The sequence below is a fragment of the Crocuta crocuta genome, unplaced genomic scaffold (genome assembly GCF_008692635.1).
Source record: "Crocuta crocuta isolate KB4526 unplaced genomic scaffold, BGI_CrCroc_1.0 scaffold214, whole genome shotgun sequence".
Lineage (NCBI taxonomy): Eukaryota > Metazoa > Chordata > Mammalia > Carnivora > Hyaenidae > Crocuta > Crocuta crocuta.
In genome coordinates, this window is record NW_027529999.1 from 982423 (window position 1) to 1001416 (window position 18994).

Sequence of the window (18994 nt, forward strand, 5' to 3'; positions counted from 1 at the left end):
TTAGGGCTCAGCACAGACCTGCTTGGGATTCTCTCTCCCTCCCTCTGCCCCTCCCCCACTTGCTCATGCTCTCTAAAAAAACAAAAAGAAAACCAAAAACTTCCCAAACAACGTTACCACACTGTCATCCTAGCGCTCCACTGAAGCAGCTCTTGTTCAGGTTCCCAATGACCTCCATGCGGCCAAACCCATGGTCCTCATTGACGTGACCTGCCAATTGCATCTGACACAATCCATCTTCCTTACAACACCCTCACTAATGTCTGCCACGTTCTCTTACTTGTCTGTGAACCTCTTGGGCTGTTCCCTTCCAGTCTCCTTTGCTAGTTCATCTTCACCTCCACAACCTCTAAAAGTTGGAACCCTCCAGGGTTCAAGCCCTTTTCAAAGTCCTGCCCCCTCCCTATATTTTCTCTCCAGGTGAAATCACACGTGAATGTAGACACCGCCTGTGTGCATGGACTCCCCAATTTCTCTCTCTTACCTGGGCCTCTCCTCTCAACCCCCAAACGACACATGCAACTGCCTACGCTGGGGGGTCCGCGTGGCTCTCCAGTCGGGGTAACCACCGCCGCATCCTGCCCCTGCACCACCCTCCGGCTTCCCTGCCCACCACCATCTGTAGCAACTCACACCAAACCCCGACTGCTCCCCACTCCGCTACTCCCTTTGGCTTCGGCATTCCTTCTCTCAGCTTGAATCTTCCAGTTATTCGGTCCAAAACCTCTAGAGCACTCTCCGGCCGTTCCCTTCCCTACCCCACACCCAACCCCTCAACAAATTCTGTCCACTCTGCCTTCAAAATACATCCCCAGCTGACTCCCTCCTCACCACCCCACCATCTCTCACGGGGACTTGGAGCACTGCTTGCTAATGAGCTCGAGCTCGCTGCCCGATCTCTGCACAGCAGCCACGGCTCTCGGAAATGGTCAGCCACATCACGTTGTTGCCCAGGCAGTGCTCTGATGACACCCGCCTCCCTCCACTAGGAGGACAGCGCAGTCCTCAAGCTCTCCTGTGAGCCCCCCACCATGACCCGGTTCCCCAGATGTCCTCTCTGCTTGCACTATGCTGGCCTCCTTCCTGTTCCTTAAACATGCCCAGCTCCTCCCCACCATGTGGCGACCGCACTGGCTGAAATACTCTTTCCACATATCGGAGGAGCCTACTTCTTCTCTTGCTCCAAATATCCACGCGGATGATGCTTTGAGAAAGGCCCGCCCTCACTGCTCAGCCTACCATGGTGAGCCGCCTCTCCTCCTTCCCCCCACTCCAGTGCTCCCTCTCTCTCAGAGCCAAATTGCCTTTTCGCCACAGCACTTACTGCTTGCTACCTGGCATATAGGTATTATTCCGCATTTGCTTACCAGTTCATTGTCGCTGACCCCCACTGGAATGGAAGCGCCCTGAAGACAGGGACTTACCGCCTTGTTCACTACTGTGCCTGCAGTGACTAGAACAGAGCCTGCCGCACAGAAGCTCTTTTAACGAATGAGGTTAAAGAACAGCTGTGTGCAGGAAGGAACTGGCCAGAGATGATGCTGGGGGGCTGGCCAGATTGTGAAGAGTCTTAAAGCATCTCAGGCCTGGTTCCGTAGGAGGGGAATCACGCAAGGCTTTGGAGTAGACTACCGCAGACAGCTCTCTGTGCTCTATCTGCACGTCCACGATTGGCAGCCGCCTCTCTCTCGCAGAGGAACAAAGAAGAAGTTCCCTGGACAAGAGGACAGAGCCAGCACCGCAGCCAAGGAAGAACATTGCTATTTCTGTTCTTCTGTATATAGTACGGCGGAGAGTAATCACAGGAGCCACATCGAAAGAGGAAAATTATATTCTGGATCAAACATAGCTAAATGTTCCTGTATTAGTGGGCAGCCTGACCTCAGGGCACACGCTATCTCATCATACAGCACTGATCCAGAAAGATCTGCAGTGGCCTACGATGAGTGAAAGAAGCTAGCAGCATCCAGCCTACAGGTTCACGGAAAAGTTACCCGGGGTTTCACTACAAAAGCTGCTGTTCCTCCTTACCAACCACTTCATATTCCATTGCCGTTTTCAGCACAATTTCCTCTTGTCCTAATTATGCCCAACAAAAATGACCCACAATTTTCAGACACTTGGGCAAAAACTGTCATGGTCCCGAACGGGTTCATAGGACTCAACGGTGCATGTTAGATGTTTGGACAATGCGTGCATTCATTGTGTGTGTTTGCTAAAAAGAGGGGAGGGCCTCAGGGCTGGGGAGACCTCCTACTTCTGTCCTTGTCCCCTCCATCAGTACCTACTAGCAGCACCAGGAGTCAGTCTGTGTTACTCTTCAAACCCAGGGCAGGTCTCACCGAGGGAAGGAACATACAGGTACTGACAGCAGAGAGTCGCGAGTCTATCTATTCAAAGGTAACTGGCGCATGCCTACTATGTGCCAGGTGTTCTGTGGAACAGGTGACATCCTTTCCTTCTCCTGGACCACTTCCTGGCCTCCCAACAGCCTAGCACCTTCTCCTGTCTTAGAAGCTTTGCATTAGACATTCTCTTCACCAAAAAAAAAAGAAATGGGACAGGGATGCTTGGGTGGCTAGGTCGGTTAAGCGTCCGACTTTGGCTCAGGTCATGATCTCCCAGTTCCTGAGTTGGAGCCCTGCGTTGGGCTCTGTGCTGACAGCTCAGAGCCTGGAGCCTGCTTCAGATTCTGTGTCTCCCTCTCTCTGTGCCCCTCCCCCACTCATACTAGGTCTCTCTCTCTCAAAAATAAACATTAGGGGCGCCTGAGTGGTTCAGTCGGTTAAGCGTCCGGCTTCAGCTCAGGTTATGATCTCACGGTTCGTGGGTTCGAGCCCCGCATCGGGCTCTGTGCTGACAGCTAGTTCAGAGCCTGGAGCTTGTTTCAGCTTCTGTGTCTCCCTCTCTCTCTGATCTTCCCCTGTTCATGCTGTCTCTCTCGCTCTCAGAAATAAAAAAAACATTTTAAAAAAATTAAAAAAAAAAAAAGAAGTGGGACAATGAAGCAGTCTAGTAAAGAAGCAGAGATGAGGGCACACCTGGGTGGCTCTGTCGGTTAAGTATCCAACTCTTGATTTAGGCTCAGGTCATGCTCTCACAGTTGGTGAGTTAACCACCCCCCCCCACACACACAATTGGGCTCCATGCTGACAGCACAGAACCTGCTTAGGATTCTCTCTCTTCCCTCCCCTGCTTGTGCTCGCTGGCTCTCTCTCTCTCTCTCTCTCTCCCCCTACCTCAAAAATAAATAAACATTTAGGGGAAAAAAAAAAAAAAAGCAAAGATGACAACCCAGTAGCCTATTTCTGACTTTCTGGTGTCACTTCTGAGTGGCCCAACCACACTTCATTTCCTGTTGCTGGATTTCTATGGGATCCAATAACCACCCCTCCCTGGAGTGGGTGCTTGTCCTTTGCCCCTGGAAATACCTTGGGTGCTTATCTTTCTCCTTCTGCTATTAGCTGCTGGAGTGTAGGTGTTGTGTACAACCTTTATTTCACGTGACCTGCCTATCGCATAGGCCTTCCACACACTAGACATTCCTGCTAGCCACTAATTTATTCAGCAACATGGATGCTAAAGGCATTTCCCCCTTCAGGTGACTCTACATTGTTCCACATCTGGTTGCCAGGGCCAACTAGGGCTAGAACGGATATCCACATCTGCCACTCTCACCCCAAAACATCCCTCTCAGGTGAAAGTGTTCACTGGTAAGAAAAGTCAGTCTCCTGCTGGAATCAAAGACTTGGAGGGTAGGGACACCTGGCTGGCGCTTGTGATTCCCAGTCTTGGGGCTGTGAGCTGGAGCCCCACATTGGTCTTGGAGATTACTTAAGGACACTTTTATTTTTATTTATTTATTTTTTAAATATTTTATTTATTTTTGAGAGAGGGAGAGACAGAGTACCAGCAGGGGAGGGGCAGAGAGACAGGGAGACACAGAATCTGAAGCAGGCTCCAGCTCTGGGCTGTCAGCACAGAGCCCAACGTGGGGCTTGAACTCACGAACCGAGATTGTGACCTGGGCCCAAGTCGGACACTTAACCGACTGAGCCACCCAGGCACCCCTCTTTTCCCTTTTTAAATCAACTCCTCAGACTTCTGTGAAGAAGGCTCTAGAAACACTAGCATGAAAAACAAAGGAATGTAAGGCCAAGCCCTGTGTTAAAAAATAAGCAATACAGGGGCGCCTGGGTGGCTCAGTCGGTTAAGCACCTTGACTTCGGCTCAGGTCATGATCTCCTGGTTCATGAGTTCGAGCCCTGTGTCGGGCTCTGTGCTGACAGCTCAGAGCCTGGGGCCTCCTTCAGATTCTGTGTCTCCCCTCTCTCTGCCCCTCCCCTGCTCATGCTCTGTCTCTCTCTGTCTCTCAATAATAAATAAAAACGTTTAAAAAAATAAAAAAATTAAAAAAAAAGCAAACACTGCAGGCGAGATGGGTCTGGAGCTGCCTCTGTGAGGGAGCAAGGCTGAATGTGGCAGTGCTGACGGTTTGCAGAAGCTCCTAGAAGACGGTGCTGGAAGTAGGGGCTTCTGTAAGTTTCTAGGTCTTTGGTTCACAGAAGGAGAACAGTACTGAACAAAAAAATATCCCCACAGTTCTAAATCAGTGTTTTCCAAGTGCCAGTCATTCCTATAATATTACCACAGTTTTTTTTTTTTAAAGCTATTTTTTTAATATTTTTATTTATTTCTAGGAGAGAGAGAGACAGCGTGAGCAGGGGAGGGTCAGAGAGAGAGGGAGTCACAGACTCTGAAACAGGCTCCAGGCTCTGAGCTGGCAGTCAGCACAGAGCCCGACGCAGGGCTCGAACCCACAAACCGCGAGATCATGACCTGAGCGAAAGTCAGACGCTTAACCGACTAAGCCACCCAGGCGCCCCTATTACCACAGTTGTTATTCCATGTGTTAACACACTGCTAATTTCTCAGTTAAAATTTTTCTTAAAATCTTATTACTCTTCTTTTTACTTTAAGAAGTTTTACTTAAAAAACAACAAATAAGTTTTACTTAAAAGGGAAACTTTAAAACAAGAACTATAAATTGAAAGACTGCATCCCTTGCTGCTAATAGAAGGTAACTACAAAAATAAATACATAGGGGCATCTAGGCGGCTCAGTTGGTTAAGTGTCTGACTCTTGATTTTGCCTCAGACGTCATGATCTCACGAGGCTGTGAGTTCCAGCCCAGCATCCAGCTCTGCGCTGATGGTGTAGAGCCTGCTTGGGATTCTCTCTCTCCTTCTCTCTGCCCTTCCCCTGCTTGTGCGCGTGCTCTCTCTCTCAAAATAAAAATAAGGACACCACAAAGACGAAACAAAGCTTTAGCTAGATATAATTCAAATTGTTTCCATACAACACCCAGCGACAGTTTGCTTTCAAGGAAGCAGTTTGGATTTTAAGCACAGGAGAAAATCACTGAAGGATTTTAAATAGGAAGACACATGGTCTGACTGGATATTAACCCTTTTCTTGGAAATTTTTTAAAAGAGGAAAAATGAGAAAGGACACAGAAGAACTGAACAACTGAGCGACACCACCATCTACTCTTACCTAAATGACAGTCATCAAACGCTACACCCTAATGGCACCCTTGTGCACCACTGGGAAGGATGTGAAATGACACAGCCACTGTGAAAAACAGTACAACGGTTCCTAACCAGAATTACCACACAATCCTGCCACTCCAATTCTGGGTATATACCCAAAGGAACTGAAAGCAGGCCTTGAAGAAATATTTGTACAACTATTGTTCACAGAAGCATTATTCACAATAGCCAAAAGGTGGAAGCAACCCAAGGTCAGTGACAAATGAGTGGGTAAGCAAAATGTAGTATATGTACACAATGAAATATTACTCAGTCTTAAAAGGGAAGGAAAATGACCCATGCTATAGCATGGATGACCTCTCAGGGAAATTTACTAAGTCAAAGCCAGTTACAAAAAGACAAATACTGCGGATCCCACTTATCTGAGGCACCTACGGTAGTTTCATTCCTAGGGACAGAAAGTGGCAGGAACTGTATGAAATTTCTGGACATAAGAGACTCCGTTTCGAAGCTCCTTTTCTGTTCCCAAACTGATGAACTCTTGAACTAGGACAGAAGTGTCAACTGTTTTACAAGCAGTTGCTCATAAAATTTCAACATGCAAACTGATGTATTCAGATCATATGAAGAGACTAAAGTTAATTAATACACACCAGGGCCAGTTGCACAAATGAAATAATCAAACAGATAGTCGTCAGAAGTGGCTCAGGCGGTCAGCGCCAAACTAGCAGGGTCTCTTCTTTATCTGAATCATGTAATCACCCTTTCCCTTCTCTCTCATAACAACCCCTTGCTTTCCCTAACTAACTTCTCTGGTTATTCCAAAACTGGTGGTCTCCAAATTGCAATTCTAAGACCCCCAAATAAAGGCTTTGGTTCTGTTTCAGTTTTGCCCCTTTTCTCAGGTGACAACAGAATGGTGGTTCCCAGGTGCCAAGGAGGGAGAATGAGGAGATAGTGTTTCATGGGTACAGAGTTTCAGTTCGCACGATGAACGGTGCGGGCGATGGGCATCGGTGATGGCTGCACAACGTTCTGTACTTAATGCCAAACAACTGTAACTTAAAGATGGTTAAGATGGTGGGCGCCTGGCTGGCTCAGTGGCAAGAGCATGGGAATCTTGATCTCGGGGTCCTGAGTTCAAGCCACACACTGGGTGCAGAGATTATTTAATAAAACCAAAATAATTTTTTTAAGTGGTTAAAATGGCAAAATTTATGTTACGGATATCTTACCACAATTTTAAGAAAACAAGTCACCAAACCCAAAGGCTGTAGATTTTGCCTTGAGGAACTCAGTGACTGGTGATCTATTCACTGTGATAGGGCAGAATGTGGAAGGAGCAGTTTTGGGTTGAAAAATTGGGGTACAAAAATTTGGGTAGAAAAATTTTGGGGTGGGGCGCCTGGGGGTCTCAGTCATCAAACTGACTTGGACTCAGGTCATGAGCTCACGATTCCGGAGTTGAACCGCCGCTTCGGGTGAACACGAGCCCTGCTTTGGGTGAGCCCCGCTTCTCTCTCTCTCTGCCCCTCGCTCACTTGTGCCTCCCCCCCCCACAAAAAATAAATAAAAAAGAGTTTTGGGGTGTGTTAAGCCTGATTCAAGCTCGACAATTAGATGGAGATGACAAATAGATGGTTAGAAATTTTTTTTTAAAGTTTATTTATTTTGAGACAGAAAGAGAAAGAGAGTAGGAGAGAGGCAGAGGGAGGAGGAGGAGAGAGAATCCCAAGCAGGATCCACTGTCAGCACAGAGCCTGATGCGGGGCTCAAACCCATCAACCATGAGATCACGACCTGAGGTGAAGTCAAGAGTCTACGCATAACTGACTGAGCCACCCAGGCGCCCCTAGACATTTGGATTTCCTGAATTTGAAGTTCCAAAGAAAAAGTCAGGGATAGAATTACAGATCTACATAAAAATAAGGATACAGATACTTAATTGGGGATTATTGGCATATAAATGGGATTCAAAACCATAGGATGGGATGAGATTACCTAGAGAGGAGGGAGAGAATAATAGGGAGTAATGAGACAGCCTCAGAGCACCCCAGTATTCAGAGTTAAAGCAGAGGGCATCGAATCATAATAACAAAAAGAATTAAGCAGTGAGGTAAATAAGGAAATGCTTTAAAAAAAAAAAAATCAGATGCCTAGACCTAAGCCTGGGAGCTTGGAACTAAGAGGTGAAGGGCAAATAACATCTCCCTAGGTTAGCTGTGAGAGCCGGGAGGGAATGCAAACATGGCAGAGGGAGCGAGAGAAGGAGGAGAGCTGAATGAATGCTTGGAAGGTGCCACCAACAGGACTTGGTGACTGACTAGACGTGGGAAGGAAAGGAGAGAAAAATAAATGACGTGCTGCTTTCTTTCTGGCAGGTTACCGCTGTCATTAAAACAAGTAATACAAGGGGCGCCTGGGAGGCTTAGTCGGTTAAGTGTCCGACTTTCACTTAGGTCATGATCTCGCGGTTCGTGGGTTCGAGCCCCGCGTCGGGCTCTGTGCCGACTGCCAGCTCAGAGCCTGGAGCCCATTTCAGAGTCTGTCTCTCCCTCTCTCTCTGACTCTCCCCTGCTCACACTGTCTGTCTCTCTCTCTCCTAGAAATAAAAAAAAAAAAAAACAAAAAAAACAATACAAGATAGAAGGATAGAAACAAGGGATTTGGTGCTGTTTCTATAGTGGTGGGTTCTATAGTGGTGGGTGTTCTATAGCGCGCGCACACCGAAGAAGAATGTGAGTCATGACAGCCAACACTAATTGAGCACTCATCAGTGCTTTCTATCTATTTTGGAGAGCAGGGGCCTCCCTTTGCAAGGAATACTGTCATCAAAGATCACAACAATCCTACTTAGAAAATCAAGGAGGTGAAGTTAGCCCAAAGCGGCATGGGTGGTACGCACCACAGAGGCCCTCAAACCTGGGTCCGATGGACCCTGAGCCCAAGTTCAAGGTACCCATGGGATACTAGTTAGGGTTGAGGGAGTCATCAAGGCAGCTCAAGTCTTAGGAGGGATGTGACCACCCAGGGAGAAAATATACAGATCAACGAATTACAGACAATTTGATAAAATGTATCAAGAGCCTGAAGGCCTTAACTCAGTAATCTTATTTAGAATTTATCCAAAGAAAGCAGTAAGAAATGTGGCCAAAGGTTTAGGTTAGAAGTAACAAAAATATCCAACAATAGAAAAATTATTAAACCATCATACAGACACAGGGGAGAACATCCTATGTGGCTCTCAAATCAAGTTTCTGAAGAACACTTAAAAATATGAGAAAATGATTCTGATCAGTATAATGAAAAAAGGAGAATATAAACTAGACTGAGTACAACTATCATTTTGTGCTTAAATGTAGACGTAACTATCTATCTATTCATTGTTACCCGGCAAAAAGATTGGAAAATACCAAAGGGCTTATAAAAGTCTCTTTGGATGGAAAGGTTACAGGAGATCATAATATTCTTTATGTTTTTCAGGACTTCTAAAATCTCTGCAGGAAGTGCATTTTCTTTTTTTTTCTTTAAATTTTATTTATTTCTAGGAGAGAGAGAGAGAGAGAGACAGGGTGAGCAGGGGAAGGTCAGAGAGAGAGGGAGTGACAGACTCTGAAACAGGCTCCAGGCTCTGAGCTGGCAGTCAGCACAGACCTGACGCGGGGCTCAAACCCACGAACCGCGAGATCATGACCTAAATGAAAGTCGGATGCTTAGCCGACTAAGCCACCCAGGCGCCCCAGGAAGTGCATTTTCATTTTACAACTCAAAAATATACGGTAAATAAAAGAAAGACAGCACTCACCTTCTTTCTTTTTCTAGAAGAATTCCTCGTGGGGTCAGGCTTCTCAAACTCTGCCGACTTTGCCTCTTCCTTCTCCTCTTCCTCATCCGGTATCAGAGAATATTTGGTCCCTCCTGGCTGCATAAAACAATCCTTTGCGAAGTGGCCTGCAGAGGAGAGGTGGAAGGGGTAAGGAGGGGGGCAGCAGTCCCTCCACTTAGCATGCAGGTCCTCCCAGAGGCTCCTGAAACAGTCCAAAGGTGTGACTGAGTTCCCTCAGAGTGGCTGCTGGGTTCAGAGCAGACTTTCTGTCACCTCATGATGGCATTGCTCGCGCAGCCAGAGTCACACCAGCAGCTGGTCCCAGAGCTGCGGGAAACGCTGGCACTGCTGTGGAAATGGCAGAGGACACGACGAAGCAGGCTTGTGCTTCCATCAATCAGCAAGGGGTTTAGTAATTTAAGATCTATTTGGAACTTATTCGTGACACTGAAAGGTTGCTCCAGAGAGCAGAATGCCTAGCAGAGGGAGCCGAGCGGCAGGCCAAGCCCTACAGGAAGACAGCTCTGAGGCAGCCAGGAAGGTGGCCTTCGCATCCAGGCTGACACGCTGAGAGACGGGTGGTCACCGGAGGGCACTCAGCATTCGGACAGCCAGGTCTGGGAAGGGCCTTAGAGATCGTCAAATCCAGCACCACATGTGCAGAGGATAGAAAGGCCCAGAGTAGAGAAGTAGCTCAAGGTCACAAAGAGAGCAGTGGAGCTAAAAGGCCTCCTACCTCCCTGCCCTCTGCTCTTCTAGCTGCACCAAGACCAGCCACCTTGGGTCTGTTGACTGGGCCCAATTCCACGTGTCATTATTCTTCTCCGCCCCGTGTAACACCTGGTGCATGCGAGCTGAAGGGGAGAGGACCCCACTCCCCCGAGGCCCACTGTGCTGTCTCGGGGCCCTTTAACAGCTGCCACGGGGCTGGTTTTGTCTTGCTGCAGACCCTGTTTCAGGGGCACAGACCACCCACAAGATCATCAAAAAGCCCTGTGTAAACTACTCTGCAACTCTGAATCCAGAAGCTGGATGATGCCCGCAAGGGAAATACAGCATGAAGTTTTCCAAATATGTGGAATGTTCCCATAATTCCCCTGAGGAGGTATTCTTCCAGTTTTGTTTTTTCCTTCCTCCCTCTACATTAATGGTAAGTAGGGGCTTAAACCCCACCACATCAATCAGGGCACAAATCTGCTACAGAAAATTCAAGAGAGAAGGGGAAAAGGCAGGCAAGGGAGATGGGGTGACATATTGAGGTCACTCTGAAATGAGACGCTGGCCGTCCCTCTCATGATCGCTCCGAGAGGGACGTCAGGCCGAGTGAGCTCTGTAACACCTGACCGAGACTGGAAGAAACCTGAGGAGGCAGCTTCAAGGAAGGGGCTAGCCTGTGCTCTGTATGACTACCAGGGTACTGTATTCAGAACTCCGGAGTTAAAGAGAGAAAGACGAGCAAGAAAGGGTCTGACTTGGATCCTTAAGGAAGATATTTCCAAGTCACTTCATGTCTGCAGAACAGTAACGGTTTGGAGAGAAGACTTCAGAGTGCTCACCATAATCTAACACTCTCCCCCTTCCTGGCGTACTACATGGGGACCTTGCCTGGACAGGGCAGCGGCCGTGAAGAGGGGGAGTGGGATGACAGTATGGTGTCCCGGGGGCCGGCATTCCGAAAAGGAAACAGAAAGAGCATGAACTCTGGTAAGAGTCTAGTAGGAATAACAGCAGAGGCCACGGCTTAAAGCAGGGTGAGCCCCAGGCAGACCAGGCGGCCTCCCTCACCCAGCAAGGGTCCGTCTCAAGGCGAGAAGGCCCGGCACGGCAGGGGTTCACCTTACCTTTACAGCCACACTTCTTGCAGGTGGTGTTCAGGACAGCCTCGAGGGTGATCTTCTGCCCCGTGTAATCCTGGAAGGAGCGCCTCCGCCTCTCTTCCTGCCTGTAACGAAGAGGATACTGACTGCTGGCTCTCTTAAGAGATGTGGCCAGAGATACTAGAAGGCAATGCTGTATGCTGGGGTTTTGTTTTGTTTTTTGGCAGGTAGAAGGAAGAAAGAAGGAAAAGTGTCAGGTGTGGGGAGAGAAGCGGTGACAGCAGTGCCATGAAACCTATTTTTTCATTCAGGACAGGCTCTGAATTAATAATTATGAGTGAGACAACTTCATCTCACCGATGCACAGAGGAAAAAGCTATAATTACTCACCTCACTAAGCCCCCTATAACCCTGACAAGGTCACTCCCGGGGTTTAAAAGACCTCCAAAGGCTTCCCTGAAAATCAGGTCCAAATCCCCGACTTTGGTGCTTGAAGCCTTTCCCCGTCTGGTTCTAACCTGCTTCTCCAGCCCCATCTTGACTTGTACGAGATGCTCCAGCCAAAGAGGTTTAGTTTACCTTCTCTGGATGGTTCCTTACCCAGGCAGTTCCCAGTCCTGAAATCCTGCCTCCCCTCTCTCCTCCCACCTCACCGCCCCCAGACATTTCAAGGCTCAATTACCACCTCTCCTTCTATCAGGTCTTCGCCGGAGCCCTCAGCCAGAATTTTTCTCTTGGTTCACATTCCCATGGCGCTTCTGAAAAGTTCTAAATGTACTACTAAGGTAATACACGTGCGGAAAGGCGTTCATAAGCATACAGCTTGACTGGCTTTCCCGATTTGAACACACCTAGCAAACCAGGATTCAGATAAGGACAAAGGAGGTGGCCAGCACCACCAAAGCCCTGCTGGCCACCATGCCTCCCCCAAGGGTAACCCCTATTCTGATTTCTAACAGCATAGTTTTATCGATTTTTGTGAATTATGTAAATCATGTAAATGGAATGGACGCTTCCCTGTCTGGTTTCTTTCACTTGTTTGGGAAACCCATCCGTATTGCTGAGCGCACCTGTGGATCTCCGATTCGCACTGCGGTATTTAGCTGGTGACAGGCATCTGAGTAGTTTCTATTATGAACAGTGCTTCTAGAACTTTTTAGCATGTCTTTCGGTGCACAGACATATATGCATTTCTGTTGGGAAACGCCTAGTCCTGGGGAGGCGTGGGACAGTACACCGGGTTGTGGGGCATCAGCTGCAGCAGACACTACCGGCCAGTTTTCCGCAGTGTGTTTGCCAATCACACTCCTACCAGCTGCAGAGCCCAAGCACCCCAGCTGCCACAGCTCTTTTACCTTTACCGTAACACACAGAATCTGCACAGAGAAGGTGCTCAGGAATGTTCGATCCAAGTGTTACCCTCGGTCACTCTCTCTTTCAAACTCAAACTGCAGGCAAACACACTTGAGTCCTAGCACATACCATACCCTATAGCCTGATACACTGACGCTTCTTCCCTAGGCTGCGAGCCCTTCCTACAGTATCTTACTTGTGTTTGTTCTCCCAGCGCCTCAGCCCAGGGCCTGGCAAGCAACAGCATCAATGAATGAATGCCGAAATTTCTGTGCTCTTGACCCCAAACATTTTTTCTTTACCTAAGCCTCTTTAACTTTGAACACTGACTTCACCTAAGCTTCTCCAGGTCTCTATAGAGTCTGGCAAAACCAGAAATATTTTGCCAAGAAAACGCCATATCACCCAGAGAAACGCAGGAGGACAGTATCAAAACAGAACAAAACTAGCCACCTCACATATTTCAGTTAACACTTTCACGGGGTATGCAGGCGCAAGAGAGGAAATGGTTGAAAAAACCAAGATGCACCATATTCTGTCCTGGTCATTCTTCAGTTCAGCTCACACACATCTTCTCTAAAATGTTCCCCGCTACCACAGGCACACTCTTCTGTGCTCCCGCACCATTTCACTCTCTGATAATTTTGTTAGATTTGTTTACATTTTGGCTCACCCTCTGCACCCCGAGCAGGACTTCAAAGATAAAGTCTGTGTCTTATTTCCTACGCATCTGAACAGCAAGCATGCCCTCTAGCTACTTCTGTCCAACAGAATGTGATGACGGGCAAGTTCTATAAAGTCATGTCTGTACTGCTGACTAATATTTATATCTGTGGCTACTGAACACTTAAAATGTGGTTAGTGTAACTGACAATTAGATTGTAAATTTTATTTAACTTTAATTTACATTTAAATAACCATACATAACTTAGTGGCTGCCCAGGGGGGCAGCGCAGACAAGCATATGATTTAAGTTCTGAAAATGTCTGCTCAAATCCCTAGGTTTTGCCCTAAGATAATCTTACTCAAAGAACAGGGGGTCACTGTCTAGCCTGCATCACGGGAGAGGGTCCTTTCAAAGAGTAAAGTTTGAGTAACAAAAGCCAAGGTGAGGGGACACTTGGCTGGCTTAGTGGGTGAAGCATGTGACTCCTGAGCTCGGACCTGTGAGTTCAAGCCCCATGTTGGGTGTACGGATTACTTAAAAAATAAAATCTTAAAAAACAACAACAACAAAAAAACGGGTGCCTGGGTGGCTCAGTTGGTTGAGCATCTGACTTCAGCTCAGGTCATGATCTCACGGCTCGTAAGTTGGAGCCCCGCATCAAGATCTCTACTGCCAGCGCAGAGCCCACTTTGGATGCTTGGCCCCCACCCGCCCTTCTCCATCTGCACTTTCTGTCTCAAAATGAATAAACATTAAAAAAAAAACAAACAAACAAACACAAGGTGAGGCGAGTAGATAGAGAAATGGGAGTTACTTATCAAAAGGCATAACATTTCAGGTAAGCAAGATGAACTAAGTTCCAGAGCCCTGCTGTATAACACTGCACCTGGTCAACAATACCATAGAGTACACTTAAAATTTTGTTCAGAGGGTAGATCTCATGGTAAGTATTCTTACCACAGCAATTTTTTTTTAGAAACCAGGGCAGGATCTTGGGGACATAACTTGAGCAAGTCACACACTCCACGCTGTTCAGATGTCCTTACCTATGGAACTGAGTTTCAAGTGGCTATGAGTTGCAGCTTCAAATCATTAAAATCAATTCCAATACTCTGTGGGTTCTAACACACTGCAAGCCAAATCATAACTCCCACCTAATACTCAATTCCACAAATGTGTCATTAACACGTCTCCCTTTCTGTGCTCACTGTCATCGCACTGGTTCAGGCTTCTAACTACATCACATTGAAATAGGAATAATCCCCTCACGGGTCTCGCTGCCTCCAAGTTTCCTCCTCCAATCCATTCAGTGCACATAGTTGAATTAAACTTTTTTTTTTTTTCAGTTCAACTATTAAGTAGTCGGCATCAGTGCTAGTATGAGTGATAGGAGTAAGTACGTTAAAATGACAGAGTGTGGTCCTTCTCCTCAAGGAGCTAACAGCCTAGCAGCAGAGGGAGACATGCACATGGATAACTGTAGTGCTGAACCATAAACATCCCCCCCCTTTATTTTTTAAGTTTACTTATTTTGAAAGAGAGAGTAAGCATGAGTGGAGGGGCAGAGAGAGGGAGAGAGGGAGAGGGAGAGGGAGAGAGAGAAGAGAGAGAGAGAAAAAAATCTCAAGTAGGTTCTGTACTGTCAGTGTGGAGCCCAACATGGGGCTCAAACTCATGAACCATGAGATCATGACCTGAGCCAAAATCAAGAGTCAGATGCTTCACAGACTGAGCCACCCAGGCGCCCCGTTAAGTTTCTATTGTAGACTGGATGCTAATCTAGCTCTTTCCAAACAAGACTGTATTGAGATCATCCCGTCATTTCTTAGATGTAGGCATCATTCCCTCCAACTGACAGTGAAGAAGTTGAGGTTGAGAGACACGAGGAGGTCTGCTCAAGGCCATATAGCAGCTGGTAGCAAACTAGGACCCTTTCTGCTTTACATCTAACCCTACAACCTCCTATCACTCCACTGTAGCACGCTTCTTTCCTGGAGGCAACTCTAGAACTCGTTTACGACAAAAGTTACTGCTCAGCCACTTGGCTATTGCTAGAAATGGCCCACACACAGAAGCACGGACAGCCCCGGACCAGGGAGTCCTTCTCTACGTCTGTTTTGAGCACAGAGGTAGCTCTTTTATCTTGTTTTACATTTTTACCCTTATAAGGGTGGCTTTGGGAAATTCCACTGCTTTTTAAAGAGTCTGTCTATAGCACAGGATTCTTTGGAGCAGAAGCAATTTCTTATAATGTAATCAGTAAATGCCAGACTTAAAATAACATTACTGAGCTCTGAGTTATAAAACATTTCTACTGTAACCGAAAAGTATTTTGTCAATAATCAGGCTTACAAACATGTCAATATTTAGAGACAAAACTACAGAAATATGAAAAAACTCTAAGTCACATGCAGCATCATGTGATTAAAAAAAAGGGGGGGAGGCATTACCTTTAATGTCAAGGAGACCGAGATTCAGCTCCTTGACCCACTATAATTTGTTATTAACCACAGGCAAATTACTTATCACCAAGCATCAAGATAGGATTCAGGAATCCAGGGGACCTGGCTGGCTCAGTCAGTGGAGTACGTGATGCTTGATCTCAGGGTTGTGGGTTCAAGCCCCACACTGGGTGTGGAGATTGCTTAAAAATAAAATCTTTAAAAAACCAAACCAAACAAAACTAGGAACATAAAGTAAATACCCACTTGGAGGTTATCATGAGAATCAGACACACAAATGTATGTAAACTGCCTTGCCTACCGCCTGGCACATAGTATATATCCAATAAATATCAATTCCCTCCCTTTTAGGTAAAATTCTTATGTACCCAAACTGGTTTTGCTTATGGGGCACGTGGGTGGCTCAGTTGGTTAAGTGTCCAACTTCAGCTCAGGTCATGATCTCACAGTTTCCAGAGTTTGAGCCTCTGTGTTGACAGCTCAGAGCCTGGAGCCTGCTTTGGATTCTGTCTCCCTCTCTTTCTGCCCCTCTCCCACTCGTGTTCTGTGTGTGTCTCTCTCTCCAAAATAAACATCAAATTAATTTTGCTTAGAACTATAAACATACAGGTTTCCAAACTTTTCTCCAAGATCCCCGAAACATTTATTTTTTTTTTTAATTAATCAATAATATAGCTGCTACTGAGAGCACCTGATTAACCTGAGATAAACAATGTGCTATTTTAACAGTATCAAAAGCAATAAAATAATGTTGCTGTTGTTTTTTTTAAATTTAGAGCGTTTGCACAAGTGGGGTAGAGGGGCAGAAGAAGAAGAGAGAGACAATCCCAAATAGGCTCTATAATCAGCGCAGAGCCCAATAGAGGGCTCGATGCCACAACCCTAGGATCAGGACTGAACCAAAGTCAAGAGTTAGACACTCAACCAAGTGAACCACCCAGGTGCCCCTAAAGTCATGGTTCACCTGATAGCAAACTCCTTGCATCACCGGACATTAGCCAACATGGATAGCAAGTCTTCCATTCCAAAATGAAAGGTCAGAAGAGCCAACAAAACTAAGATGTGGTGTTCAGAACACAGTTATCCCAAGATGTGCTGCTTCTAGATCACCCTACCCTCCCACATGGTCTCTGTCTTCTCTGCGCCCCAGTGCTAGGGGACATGGAACAGAGGCTTCATGGGTGCTGGCTGGCTAACTGCTTAAAGGGGTAATGCAGAAAGAGAATAAGGGGAAGGAAACAAAACCACTGATGGAGCGCTTCTGCACTAGGAGCTCTGCATGTCAGCATTCCATCCGAGAACTCTACACAGTACGGTGTGATCTATACTTTATGCCTCTAAATCCAAATATCACAAAGGCTACTTAACTCCTCAGTATCACAGACTATAAATGGTAGAGTTCCCAGGTCAGCCCTGATTCACCACAGCATTCTGTAGTTCGAGAAGTAGAAGGATTTTAGCCTTGCCAAACCTTTTACCTACTCAATGATAACGTTGTTGGGGTCAAGGTCTTTCCCAGTCCCTTGGTTGACGACTTTCATGGAGAGGGAGACTTTTATTCTATCATTTTTCATCTGTAAAAGACCAAAGCAAAGTCACCAAAAGCTGAGGGTACACCGTTTAGACTGCTGATCTAAAATTATCTAACTAAGAATTGAAGCTTTTATCATCATAATGAACACTGAGCACCTCTAAAGGGTGAGACCCTGTACCAGAACACCGGGGGTACAAATGAGCATAATAAATAGACCTTGTGCCAGAATAACTGTAGGAAATGGTTTTTACCTTATTTTTGTCCCTCTGGGGAGGAAAGACAGAAATGGTTGCTCAGAAATTCAAGGCCTGTGGAGGTAGCCAGGCAGAAAGGGCAGAAAATAAATGCCCTTTTTCCAGGTAAGTTTAGCCTAATGATCGGTTCAGAGATCCCTGAGCCTAGAATGAGTTTCTGAAATATTCCAGGCTGGACTAGATCCCCCTTTGGACTTGGTCTAGAGCATTCTCATTTATTTTACTTTTTAAAAATTTTTATTGATTTTTAGAGCATTAAAATTTTTTAAAATTTATTTTTAGAGCATTTTTAAACATGAAGGTGACTGTTAGCCACACTGGTCTTCTTTTGCTCCCTCCAACCCTTGCAGCCCTTCTGCATTTCAGGGTCTTTGCATCAGCTACTCTCCCTGGAACATGCTTATGCCAGCTTCTCACGTGACCAGTGCCTTTTCCTTTAGGTCTCAGCTCATGTATCAGTTCCTCAGGGAGCCTGTGCTGACCATTTCATCTAAATCTACCTCTGATGTGGCCTGAGCCCATTACAGCACTTATTATAACTTACAATTTTTTTTTCATTTTTCATTTTTATTTTTTAATATTTTTTTAAATTTATTTTTGAGAGTCAGAGAGACAGCATGAGCAGGGAAGGGGCAGAGAGAGAAAGAGACACAGGATCCAAAGACAGGCTCCAGGCTCTGAGCTAGCTGTCAGCACAGAGCCCGATGCAGGGCTCGAACCCATGAACTGTGAGATCATGACCTGAGCCAAAGTCGGACACTTAACTGACTGCGCCACCCAGGCGCCCCTACAATTTTTTTTTTTTTAATGCTTATTTATTTTAGAAGAAGAGAGAGAACACACACATGCAAGCAGTGGGGGGAGGGGGGAGAACAGAAGTAAGCCACCCAGTCACCCCTAATTTATGATTATTTTATACATATGCTTGCTTACTTTTATGTCTCTTCCAGGTATGTTCTGTATAGGCTCCGTAACAGCTGAGGTCACCCGTGTCTGGTTCGCTCTTCTATCCCTCAGACTAGTACATGTTAAGCACTTAAATATTACTGAACGGCATCCCTTTCACCCCTATCTCCCTGCCCCCCACGCCCTTCTCTGGGAGAAGGGCAGGCCTCAGTGTATGCTCACATTTCTCCTGAAGGCAGCCCACACCCGCAGCCTGCACGCCCTTAAGGGAGTTGCTGTTAACAGGCTCCTTCAGACCTTTCTCCCTTCCCTCACATTGCATGGTGCCAGGTATTAGGGACGGTAATGGTGAACTCTGTGCCTTTCTTTGTTCTGGTCCAAACTGAAGTGTGCCTGGCAGCTCTTCTCTGAGATTTATGATAAAGACCAGTTCCAGAAATTAAGTTTCCTTCTCTCTTTTCGGTTCTTTTTTTTTCTTTCTTCTTTCCACCTGACACTTGGATAGACTTCAGGGAGGAAAGTCATAAATGCATACTTATCGCATCACACTTATTATAATTTATACCACGCTCCTTCTGAGTTTACAGGACAGCCAGCCAGGTTTCCATTCAGGATGGAACACG

At 46.5% G+C, this 18994-nt stretch overlaps 1 protein-coding gene across 2 annotated transcripts in view; it reads right to left on the reverse strand.

The window, feature by feature from the left end:
• Positions 1–18994, reverse strand: part of ZCCHC17 (zinc finger CCHC-type containing 17) — a 50875-nt gene that overhangs the window by 5120 nt on the left and 26761 nt on the right. For both annotated transcript variants that reach the window (XM_077763547.1, XM_077763548.1), the window contains exons 5-7: positions 17160–17251; positions 11220–11320; positions 9358–9503 (exon numbers count right to left, since the gene is read on the reverse strand). In XM_077763547.1, coding sequence (XP_077619673.1) covers positions 9358–9503; positions 11220–11320; positions 17160–17251 — 339 coding nt within the window. The remainder of the gene's footprint in view (positions 1–9357; positions 9504–11219; positions 11321–17159; positions 17252–18994) is intronic.